The sequence below is a fragment of the Tricharina praecox genome, assembly GCF_024521635.1.
Source record: "Tricharina praecox strain CBS 144465 chromosome Unknown BZA05scaffold_2, whole genome shotgun sequence".
Classification (NCBI taxonomy): domain Eukaryota; kingdom Fungi; phylum Ascomycota; class Pezizomycetes; order Pezizales; family Pyronemataceae; genus Tricharina; species Tricharina praecox.
Window position 1 is genome coordinate 2,156,197 of NW_026250404.1, and position 12,321 is coordinate 2,168,517.

At 53.8% G+C, this 12,321-nt stretch overlaps 2 protein-coding genes across 2 annotated transcripts; one reads left to right on the plus strand and one right to left on the minus strand.

Moving 5' to 3' along the window:
• Window positions 1-1,935: 1,935 nt before the first annotated feature.
• Window positions 1,936-2,913, minus strand: BZA05DRAFT_331110 (glycosyl hydrolase; the record flags this gene model as incomplete). The annotated part of the gene is made up of 2 exons (XM_051480575.1): window positions 1,936-2,670; window positions 2,734-2,913. Coding segments are annotated over 2 exons (915 nt in total), but the record flags the coding sequence as incomplete, so codon positions are not given.
• A 6,709-nt stretch (window positions 2,914-9,622) lies between these two features.
• On the plus strand, window positions 9,623-12,271 carry BZA05DRAFT_114748 (Metallo-dependent phosphatase-like protein). The gene is made up of 5 exons (XM_051478616.1): window positions 9,623-9,957; window positions 10,026-10,189; window positions 10,266-10,660; window positions 10,719-10,898; window positions 10,951-12,271. The coding sequence occupies exons 1-5, from the start codon at window positions 9,789-9,791 to the stop codon at window positions 12,131-12,133; spliced, it is 2,091 nt and encodes a 696-aa protein (XP_051343819.1). The 5' UTR covers window positions 9,623-9,788; the 3' UTR covers window positions 12,134-12,271.
• Window positions 12,272-12,321: the final 50 nt, after the last annotated feature.

The following is a 12,321-nucleotide window of genomic DNA, read 5'->3' on the forward strand; positions in this document are numbered from 1 at the left end:
TGAGACCATGCACTAACCCTTACCGTTATATGGCGCTTATTGAAGCAGATGGCGGCCAGGGGGTGGCGGGTGCGTTATATAGACGCTCCTCTAATTATGGATTGCTCTAGAGTAGCGATATCGTAGGCTAAGGCTCTAAGGGATCAACACGAGAAGAATACCTATCGGCGGGCCTGTATATGGCGATAATTGTACTCTACTGGTATGTACTCTACCCTCTAGGAAGAGAGGAATCTGGTGGGAAAAGGAAATACCTAGTGCGAGGAGAGCAGAGGCTCACGGAGGGGATCATACCTCTCTGTACTATTTAGGATAACTACACCCTGGAATCCAGTGGAATGGTTGTACCTATCGCAATGCCGTGGACCGAGCCAGTAAATGGCATAGGATCGGCCCGGGCTTTTTTGTTTATATATCTACAGGCTACGCTGGGACCGGAGAAACTGCACTGGGTAATTTTGAGCAAGGAACAACTTTATTCACAGATGATAGCACTCGGAACCTGGAAGAGAAGAAGAATAAGAAGAAGAAGAAGTAGTGATTAAGCCTAATCTACCATCTACAATCTAGCCACCAGTCATGATATATACAGCGTGCCCCCTCAAGTTCCGCCAGAGGCCGAGCAAAAATCCGAATCGAAAAACGAAAACTCCGTCCAAGTTCCAACTCGCAAACCAAAAAAAGACCAAAAAAAGACCGAGTGTGCTAATACTCCAGCTCCCTCAGCGCGCGCAGCCACATGGGCGTCTCCGCTTCGTGATGATACCGCTCAGTACTTCTGAGAAACTTTCTGCCAGCCAGTAATCAGCCCAGCTCTCTCCATAATCCCAGCTCTCTCCATAATCCCAGCTCTCTCCATAATCCCAGCTCTCTCCATAATCCCAGCTCTCTCCATAATCCCGGGGAGGGGAGGGGGAAGCTCACCACAGCCTGGGCTAATATGTACGTCACAATACTAGCGCTGGTGATTGTTCCTATCCAAGCGAAGCCGGGCGAGGCGTGGCGCGCGCCGTCGCCGGGCGCGATGAAGATCGTGCGGCGGCGAGCGGGCTGCACGAGTGTGCGCCTGGCGGCGGACGGCGCGGCGCGCAGGAGCGGGCGGGAAAACATGCTGGTTGGTTGGTTGGGTGAGTGGAGAGAGTTTCTGAGTGGAGATGTGTGGACTTCGATGGAAGTCGAGTGCTGGTGAGTGCGGTGAGTGGCGATGATCGTGATGATGCTGATGATGATGGAGAGGTGGGATCGTGACGGCGGCTGTGGATGGGTTAAATACGGAGCTGTAGCTATAGCTATGTAGCTGCTGAGCGCCCGCTGGTATCATCTGCTCCCCTCCTGTGGGCTGCGGTCGTGGCATCAGGCTCGCTCGCCTGGAGCAGTGTGGAGTGGAAAACATGTCATGATAGCTTTCAGTGGTGAGCTGTTGCGTGATACTTCAGTGTTTCGGCGGACTCCGGCACGACGGGGGATCGCTCGACGGTATGTAGGTGGGATGTATGAGGGAACAGGCGAGTTCTCATGCCACTCAGCACGCCGTGGGGTGTGGCTGTACCATAGAGTGGTAACTGGTTACGCGGATATTACTCGGATCGGCGTCTTTCGGAGCCGGACGTGGGGGCCGAGTGTTGGGTCGGAGTACTTCAGCCCTACATGGCCTGACAGAAAACCGATAACGCATGCAGTCAGTTATTTTCCCCCGCAGATGTCAGCGAGAGTTCGGCTGCGCCTACGAAGGTCGCTTCGGGACGGGAGGCCTGGAAGCTCTACTTCTAGCCATTGCGGGCCGAGTAGATTATTCCACACTCACTCACTCACTCACAAACTGCGCACGATATCCAGAAAACTCACACGTTCATTTACATACATACATGCAATCCACCGTAATCCGTGTTCTAATTACATAGGTACACACAACCCATTACATCTCGCAACCGATCATTACACCAACACTGGCCATCCATCCACGTACTTGATCTCATTGAATCCCAAGTACTTATCCTCATCGACGTAGCTAACCCTGGTGTCGACGTAGTGGTAGTAGAGGATATCCTTCTTCCCATCGACGAGCACGCCCTGGCCACCGGGCCCGTAGACCCAATCGTGGCTTCCAAAGACGACATCGCCTCCGCCGTTTTTCATATCCGTTCCGTTACGGTCAACGAACGGGCCAGTGACGGCCCTGCTCCTTCCGACCTTAATCTTGTACTCCGTGCCTTCGGCTGGCATGGAGGCGTTGAAGCCGCAGCAGATACCGGACGAGATCCAGAGGTAGAACCAGTCGCCGTGCTTGTGGACGAAGGGGCCCTCGACCGCCTGCGGGGCCACGGGGTCGAGCGCCAAGTGCGTCGCTACCGCGTCCGAGGCAATCGAGGTCATCGACTCCATCGGGAACGCCCAGATGTTCGACCAGAAACTGCCGTATGAGAACGTCACCTCCTTCGTCTTCTTGTCGATGTACACGTTGGCGTCGATCGCGTTCGTGATGTTGTTGGGGCTGGGCGCGTCGGGGAACTGTGTCGGGTCGTAGGACCGGATCACCATGCCGTGGTCCGTCCAGCTGCCTGGAAGCAAAGTCTTGGAGGTGGCTACTCCGATGGCACTGTTTTGGCTGCCGAAGGTGCTGACGCTGTAGTAGCAGTAGTACATGCCTTTGTGCTCAATCACATCCGGAGCCTGCAAGACGTTGGTCAGTTCGATGTTGCCGGGGAATTGAGCAAGTGGGAGCTATGTACGAACCCAGAGGTCGTCACGACCGGTAAGCTCGATGATGCTTTGGGTGTCGATCACGCTGCCGAGGTGCTTCCAGGGACCGTTCAGTGTCGGCGAACGTGCAATGGCGATTCCCAAATGTGTGCTGAACGAGTAGTAGTACTTGCCCTTCTTAACGATCGAAGGGTCGTGGACGTGTACTGTGCCCCATCCCTCAGTATCACCGTAGACCTGCAATTGGCGGCGGTGTAAGCTTCACAACATCAGACACCACAGGAACAGAGGCGAAGACACACCTTGCTGGGCAGCGGCCACTTGCTGGGCGAGAAGACATCGTTCCCACCCTTTGGAGACGGCGCCGCCGAGACAGCCGACACGAGGATGAGCGAGGAGTACAGGATGTTGAGAAACCGCATATTGAAGTCTGATTGATGAGCCGCTTGGAGGGAGGTACCGTGGATGTCCCTTCCAAACCCGGAGGACTTCCACGCCCTTTATATCAACAGCAGCTCGGAGCCCAGAAACCTGGATTGCGTCGGTTGAGGTCGACTCGATCCATGAACCATGGGAGGGGGATACCGTATGCAATCGAGAGAATCGTATTCACCCGGCAACGTGTGCCCATGCAAATAGTGCAACGCGCGGTGATAGCCGTGATATTGCGGCTGGTGCCAGGTACTCCACCCTGTGGACATCACCGTCGCGCGGGCGGGGCCCCGCCAAACGGTGTAATGCCTCCCTGTGAGTATTCCAAAGCTGGGGTAAGTCCAGATCACCGGTTGAATTCCAGCTTTCTCCCGCCTCTGGCGAGCTTGTGAGGGAGGGAGGGAGAGAGTGTGTGTCCGGGTCGGTGGGCTCCCAGGCGACTCCTATACCCGTAATGATGTTTTTACCCCCGGAACGGGGAATTCTTGGAGGTTCATGTGCCATGATACATACCATAGGAATCCGTTCGGCAAAGGGAGACTCGCACTAGGTGGGTACTTCGTTAGTCGGTTACTCCACAATCCCGACTTTAACCCATCACCATCCATGGTAGCGACGTATGCTTGCGAACGTATATACATACAAACATGGAGTACTAGTACTCTCTACATACCCGGGAGAAAAGGCTGATCATTGATGGGAAGGATCTTCAGGATAGTTATTTTTTCTTTGGTCTCGAGCAAGCAAGCGGGTTGGGTATGCATAACTTGGTGACTTTTTGTATGATGCAAACTTGTGTATGTTCATACCTAGGCTAAATTCCTCGCATAACAGCCGGGATGCACGCAGTACGCACGAAGTTGTGGGGAAAAATTGTGGAGGTCGGAGTCGATCCACTCCGGGCTTCGGTGATATATTATTGCGGAGTGGTGTGTGTGTACCTCGGTAAATTTACTATACGCACGAACTGGAAGGCAGGTACCCGCGAACGTTGGACGGACGTTGAAGGTTGGGCGGGGGCCGGCGTGCTGTGCGGTAAGGTGCTGTGCCGCTCATGGGCGGTCATTTGGTGCTGTGAGTGGATGCGCCCCGAGTCAAGGCCTTCAACCAACTTCAAATGGGTATTATTAGGTCGCATCCAATAATCAATGGTCAAACGAAAACTAGCTATCCCCACGCGTCCTGAAGGCTGATTTCCCTCCCCGCGCTCCACGCTCCACGCACATAGTGACATGGGATGATGGATCATACCTAGGTTTTCCCGCCGACGTCCGACTCCGCGTTCCGTCCCCCACATCCCGCCCCTGCGAATACCCAGTTCCCTGACTTTCTTCTACTAAGACCTAGTATCTAGCGCCGGCAAAATCCATCGCGTATTTACAGTACAGTCGGTTATTGGAAGTTGAATTCGCTTGGCCAAACGATGAAGTTTCAAGGCTTGCGTGTGATAAGTGCAGTACCGGTACAGTACAGCTATATAGTTAGCGGTAGAAGCCGCCACGGCCAACTGCGTCCGAAGTTCGAACCTCTAGCCGAGTAGGTAGGTAACCGGTACTGTATGTAACTATCGTCTGCGGGCTCGTCAACGGGCTTGTCCAAACGTGTAGCCTGAAAGGCTGAAAGGCGGAGTTTCGGAGGTCGACGAATGCTGGAAGACGTTCTACTAAGCACCGTGGCCGTCTAGCACTAACTACCGTACTCTAGGTACTCTAGAGTATGGTAGGGAGCCGAAGCAACTAGGAGGAGGAGAAGCTCACAGCGTTGTCACTCCTAAGCGTACCGTACCCTTTTCTTTCTTTTGGACCTCTCGAGTCTCCACGTACACACATGCGGCAAGGTCAACTGATCGGATGGGATGGGGAATCGATACATGAGTTTTAAATTCAAGCTGCACACGGCGTCGTGGGTTGGCCTGTCCACAACTGGAGCGGTTCCAGTCCTTCTCGAAGGTCGCCATGGTTTCCTTCAGCCGCGTAGGCCATAGAGACAGACGGAGGGTGGAGACATTCCCTCCTTGACTACATATTGTCGCAGTAGTCTCTTCAATACACCTACTATTTATACCAAACGTCCTCGCGAAGCTCACGTGCCGCATGTGCATGCGATTCAATTCCGCAATGAGAACCCAACCTTGAGTATAGTTATCTAAAGCGTGGTGTTGGAAGGCTAATTGAGAGTTATTCTCGCTATCCCGGGGAATCGGATATTTACGGACAGGCAAACCTTCCAGTCAAAGCTCCCTACCTATGTTTAGATACTCTCAGTCGACTCGGGCCGCGTGAAAGGTTAGCACGCACCACGCAACATATGCAACTTAGGATGATCGAATGGAGTACCTATAAATTATGCATAAAATCCATGTGATTTGAATTATGAGCTCGCCTCGAAACGACCGCTCCCGCTATGAGCCTATTATCACTCAGAATTTCAGGCAATGTTGAATGTTTGGATCAAATCATCCAAGACTTACATACATACCATGAAGGCCCAGGCCACATTGAAGCCATGATGTATCTCTGGGTAGGTAAACCCGGTAGGGTGGGTTCGTCAAAGCATGGACGTCGCTTGTATGTACATAGGCCGACCTTGCTGTGGGTAAGTAACAAGTTGAAGCGTAGGGGGTGTTGTCGGCGAGAGGAGGAGCCGTCGCTTTGATACTGACATACTGTTGATAATTCAGCGGAGAGCCGAACGAGCCAGCCAGAAATTACGAATGCTAACGACCAACCCGTCTACTACCTACTCGAGAGAGTATAAACGGTTATGAGCGAGCTTTAATCCCAATCGCCACAAACCGACAAACCAATACGGCGTCTCCTTGCAGTCCGTACAGAGGAATCATGAGAGCCATCTTCGATTCTTCGTCCCCATTACGGCCGCTCACCGGTTGTATGCAGTATGACTAGGTCGCGTGTTAGCAATCGAGGCAAGAAACGTTCGGAACCTCCTTCAAAGAAGTTACTTACCCAGTTGAGTACTTTTTTTCCTCCAAAGAAAGGATGTAGCTGAGTGATGAGATAGGTAATGAAGTGAAGTGGTTGGTGAGGATAAATGACATGTCACTAAAGTACTTTTTCAAGACCAACCCACGCGGCACATGGCTTAATCGAGATCATTGAATACGGAGGTGAAAAGACTCAAGAGAGGGAAGTCGACATTGGAGCCTGGGGGGTGCCATTTAACTTCAACTAGGTAGTACCAGTAGGTAGATCTATAGTAGTGTTAGAAATCGAGACTCGAGGGAAGAAACGTTAGGATCATTCTTCAAAAGAAGTTGCCTACCTACCTAGGTACCTGGTAGTTGAGTACTTCTCCCCCCCCCCCCCCCCCCCCCCCCCCCCAAGAAACAATGTTGCCGAGTGTTGAGATGGTGAAGTGAAGTGGTTCGTGAGGATGAATGACATGTCAGTTTCACCACAGTTACGAACTTCCAAGACCAACACACACGGCACGTGGCTTGATCATAAAAAGAGAGGGAAATCGGCATTAATAGTTGGAGCTTGGGGGTGCCATTCAGCTTTATCATTCAATACGGCTTCAAGCACCAATAGATGCCAAGTTACCAACTAACTATTCCTCGTGCTCCAACTTCCAAGTCATACGCCCGAAACGAGTCAGCCGATACGCTCAGTCGGTCAGACCTGCAAACCAACAGTGCAAACCGGCTATGGAAGGGCCCAAACTGAATAGGTAATTGGAAAAAAAAGATGATCACATGATATAGCTATGGACTTAGGGCATGCAGAAGAGAACTCGCCGGCGGGGCGGAAGAACAGTACTAGTATTTATTTGCAGTGGAAGTTTCACAGACGCTCCAAAGCTTTAACCGTACCAGAGTGCAGACTGTGCAGTGAGTGACGGTGATCTATGATGATCCGTTTGCACTCAAGATTCAGAGAACACGGTGCGTTCCAGTTCTGACAGATGACATAGCTGGAATTTTCAATTGACAACAAGTCTTGAAAGGCGCAAAGTTGACGTCAGTATCATACATACCTGGTTGAAAGTGAGTACTAAGCTTGCCCATCATCCACGCTTATGCTTCCATGTTTGTAGTGAAATTCAAGGCTAGCACCCGACCAGACTGAATTTGAATTGTTTACATGGATTGATAGATCATAGAACCGACAAAAGAACCAGTTTTTTGAAGAGCAACATAATCAAGGTGTGGCCGCAGCGTTGACTGTTGTCCGTGGAAGCCATTTGACTTCCATCCCGTCTGGTCCCGACTCCCGTCCGAACTTGACGTGGACTCTGAAGGAGAATAGGATCTGCACTATATATATTCTCATTCCCGGCGGTAGTGGCGCCGTGACGGTGGACACTGGCTGTGAAAACCGGAATGACTGGAAGTCGGGTGCTGGAGAGGTGAAGTGGACCCATGGGCCTGGGATACGCCCGATTATGCATCGGTGGCGGTGATGAGGCGTGTTCGGAGTGGACTGTGGGCCACACAGAAGGTGTTTCCGTGGCACTGGCAACTACTCTAGACGCGCCCGCGTGGCTTTCCACAGTGATGTACTCCACCTTACCGCGAGTAGACGCAAGGTTGCCGCCAGTCTCCGCGGGTAGGTAGTCTGCGGCGTCTAACAAACAGTACGCAAGCCATCACGTGCGAGGCGCTTTCCTGTCGATAGGTACTATTAGAGTTGGACGTCGGGAATGTATCGATGACGACCGCAGGAATACTGGCACTGGCAGACGACGTATCAGCGCGTGTCGTCATCGGTATGCTACATATACCATGGCCTTTGGGAAATTGGGAGGGACTCGAGAGCCGAAATTCTGTATATTAGAGAACCTCCGCTCCGAACTTCGAAGAGGTTGCGCTGAAATTAAACATTATCAGTATTGTCGCATCGGTATCCTCTTTTATCTAACAGATACCGACTATCATCCGTAACCAAGCTCATGTCAACGTCCAAGCAGATGCAGCTCGACTGTCGATCCCATGCCGGGCGCGCGAACCCGCGCAGTGTGTGCACTGTTGTCGGCATCCGGGGTTGGCCCCTGGGCGGCAGCGATTCGATCTCGTCGCAGCATGGGGCTCCTCCTCCCTGCGGTGTGTGGTCCGGGTTGTTCGTGGCGGCTTTACTGCTTGCTTGCTGCTGCTGTCAGGGAGGGAGGAAGAAAAGCTTCGCAGCTAGGGGACGCCGACGTGGATGTGGCTTTCGAATCACAGAGAGAGCGAGACATCGAAGAGACGGGTCATGGCGGAGAGAGAGGTTGAAAATTGAATTCGACGGCGCAGGAGCTCGAGAGTCGAGCGAGCGAGTCGGAGCGACGCATGTTCCCTGCGGGTATAAATCGCTCATGCGCGATCGTGATTGATTGCTGCCGACCGTTCAGTTCGGTTCGGTTCAGAGGTCTCACCAAAGGTCTTGATGACTGTTCTGCTATGCAACGACAGAGTGCACACCGTGCCGCCGACAAGGATCCGGCAGAGGGGAACGAACGCCACAGCAGCCCCGCTGTGCAACACGGCGCACGTCGACGTCCGGACCCGACAACCGGGCAGCCAGTGAAGTTGCGCGGCTGGCGCACGTTGGTCGCGGTGGCGATCACGACGGATAGGCACCGGTAACTACCGTGGTCGGTCTCGCAGAGTCGGGGGTCTGAGATGAAGCACGGCGTCAGTGCTTCACGAGTTGAGGCGTCGCAGACAGAGGGGAGGGGGTATACTGTGAATGGTAGGATATTGGTGGATAGATACTACGGTAGATTGGGTGCCGCTCCTCCTCAAGGCCCAAATGACAGCTCGCATGACCTCTTGCTCTATGCGGGAGCGTGCATCGTGGAGAAGTTTCGGGGTGCATGGAGAATTCCTTTTTTGCGGCTTTTGCGGCGAGTTTTCTATGGTCGTGTGCATGGCTCGAGCCGATGTCGAGCCGCACCCCTCCTGCGACCAGACCAGCGGACTGTTGCGTCCCCCCGCCCCATCCCCACGGCCCTGAGAGCGAGATAAGTATCATATGGCTGCAGCTGACCGCCGCTGGAAGAGACATCGTGAGGTCGTGGACTCGTGGCGCTTTTTTCGCGCGTCCAGAGCAGAGCTTCTCTCCGGATGCCTGGAATACCTAACTAACTACCGGACGAAATTCAGCGATGGTCATCCTCATTCTTGTTCCGTTTTTTCCGATGTGATGCCGGTATCTCCTTCTATGTGCCGGAGCCAGGTGGCAGGTGGGCGTGGCCACTCGCTGCTGCTCGCCTGCAGAGAACGCTCGGACCAGCTGCGGTTTTTCGACGTCATGTCATCGATTTGCGCACCCGCCAGGGTTCTCAGCTACCTCCATTCAGCCAACACCAACGGCCAAGTCTGAGCCCGCTTCTGCTTTCTCCCCCCCCCCCCAGGCCGTACCTGCTACGAACACCTCCCAACCTCCATCCCCTCCTCCTCCTCCTCCTTCGTTTCCACTGTGTAGATACCCCGCCGCACCCTCCCCCACCCCGCTATATTTCGTTCCGATCTATTTGTTACGCGTCTTCCTACTATACATCTCTTTCGCCTCCGTAATAGATTTTGTTCCTGCCTGCCTGCCTGCCACTGCACCCACTGTCTTCCTGCTGTCCTTCTTAGACTTGCATGGTGGCCATCTGAATCGGATCTTGTACGATAACCGTCATAGACAGAGCTGGCTGTGCTGGCCGTGCCCATGATGTGGCTACCTCTCACCGCCATCACGCTGCTCGCCACGGCCGCCGTGTCCGCGGCCACCGTCCAGGACCAGACGCCGCTCGGCCTAAACACTACAGAGCAGCAGCAGAGGACCCCCGAGGACGGTGTGCAGCGAAAACTACACGGGAGATTCTTACATATCACCGGTTCGTTGGAAGCTGTCCTTCCGTTTGTGCGCGGGCCGGAGGAGGATATATGCTGATTGCTCGCGTAGATATCCACCCCGACCTCAACTACAGAAAAGGATCTAGTCCCGAGTTCAAGTGCCACCATGCGAAGGGATCAGCCGGTAAATGGGGAACTCCTATGTCCTCTTGCGATACGCCTTGGACACTGGTGAACGAGACGTTCAAATGGATCGACGAGAACCTAAAAGATGTATGGCGGCTACCCCGCCCCCCAGGATTACGCGACCCCATAGACTGAGGATGCTAACGGTTTTTGCCTGATCTAGCAAATCGATTTCGTCATCTGGACCGGAGACTCGGCGAGACACGACAACGACATCAGGATCCCTCGTACCTCGGCGGAAATCTATGACCTCAACGAGAGGACCGTCAACAAGATGATCGACGTTTTCGGAACCAGTCCCGACGCCGAGTACCCGCTTACGGTCCCGATCGTGCCCACACTCGGGAATAACGACATCTACCCGCACAACATCATGCAGGCCGGCCCGAGTGAGCTCACCAAGGAATACGTGGAACTGTGGAAACCGTTCATCCCCGAGGACCAGTACCACATCTTTCACAAGGGTGCATACTTTTGGCAGCAGGTTATCGCCGGGTCAAACGGCAAGATGGGGCCCAGCAGTGAAGGCGGTCTGGTGGTCTTCTCGCTCAATACCTTGTATGTTTGCGTTGATTGTTTGGCGCGTTTGGGGGGGTACCTGCTGATTAGGTTCCAGGTACTTTTACAATTCCAACACCGCTGTGGACGGTTGCGACACGCCCTCGGAGCCCGGGTACGACCAGATGGAATGGTTGAATGTGCAGCTCGACTACATGAGGCAACGGGGGATGAAGGCCATCATTATTGGCCATGTGCCGCCCGCCTGGACCGATGCCAAGATGAACTGGGACGAATCGTGAGTTTTGCGATTCCCCACCATTAGATGCGAGACGCTGATTGTTTCCCAGTTGCTGGAGGAAGTACGTTCTTTGGTCCCGGCAATATCGAGATGTCATCGTCGCCCACTTGTACGGCCACATGAATCTCGACCACTTTATGTTACTCGACAGCGATACCCTGAAGCCGCCACACCTCGGACATGGGAAGGGGAAGGGGAAAGGGAAAGGGGGCGGAAACGGGAAAGGGAAGAGCCGGAAATCGAGCGCTTCAGCAGCCGATGTCTGTCCGGCGGTCAGAGAATTCAATCCCGAAGACGACCCGAACCTTTCAATATCGTCCGCCGAAACCTACCTCAACTCGCTGCGCGAAGCATTTGCGGAGATGGTATCGACGAAAGAGATGAACGCGGCAGGAGCGGGCAGCAACAAACATCTCGGCGGAAAGTGGGGAGAGCGATATGTCATGACGCTTGTCAGCCCGTCCATCGTACCCAACTACTTCCCTACGTTGCGCGTCGTCGAATACAACATCACCGGCTTGGTGGATGGCCAGGGTATCCGCAAGGTGGATGAGTCGAAGTCGTCGGGCAATGGCCACAAGATGCGCCCTTGGAGGAAGGACAAGAAACCGGACCCTCCAGCCCGCACCGCGCCGCCCGGACCCGCGTATTCGATGCAGCCATACACGCTCATTGGATACACGCAGTATTTCCTTAACCTCACCAAATATAACCGCGCCCCCCAGCCCCCGCCGGCGGAGAAAGAACCGAGCGGTCTCGGGTCTTCGACCGAACTCAGAAAGCGCGATGATGGTGCCGAAGAGCAGCGGAAGGGAGGAAAGGCCACCCTCAAGTTTGAGGTGGAATATGACACCAGAACGGATAAGATCTACAAACTCAAGGACCTGACCGTCCGCAGCTACATCAAGCTCGCCCGCAAGATCGTCGATGCTTCCAAGAAGAAGTCGAAGAAGGGGAAGTCGCTTGTCTCGGAGGAGGAGGAGGCGGAAGATGAGTCGGACCACTCGGATGACGGCGATAGCTCTGATGACGATGCCAGTGCCGAAGATGACCAGGCAGACGCAAACAAGAACAAGAAGCACAAGAACAAGCACAAGAAGAAGAAGCATGGCAGAGCCGCTAAGGACAAGGTGTGGCATGCGTTCGTCAAGCGCGCGTTCGTTGGCACCATCGAGGACCAGGAATTGGAGAAGTATGGTGTCCAGAGAGCGGAGCGTGACGAGGCGTGTTAGTTTCCGTTGGGGTATTTTTTTCCTTCTTTCTTGCTCTTTCTTGCTCGTTTTTTCATGGGCTTCATGGGGGCTTCATAGGGGTTCGTATCTGCTTGTCTTGTCTTGTACTATGGCGCATGGGAGTTACTCTAGCGGGATCTGGTCGTTTCAACTTTCTGTCACATTTGGATTCGGATGGCGGCGGGGTT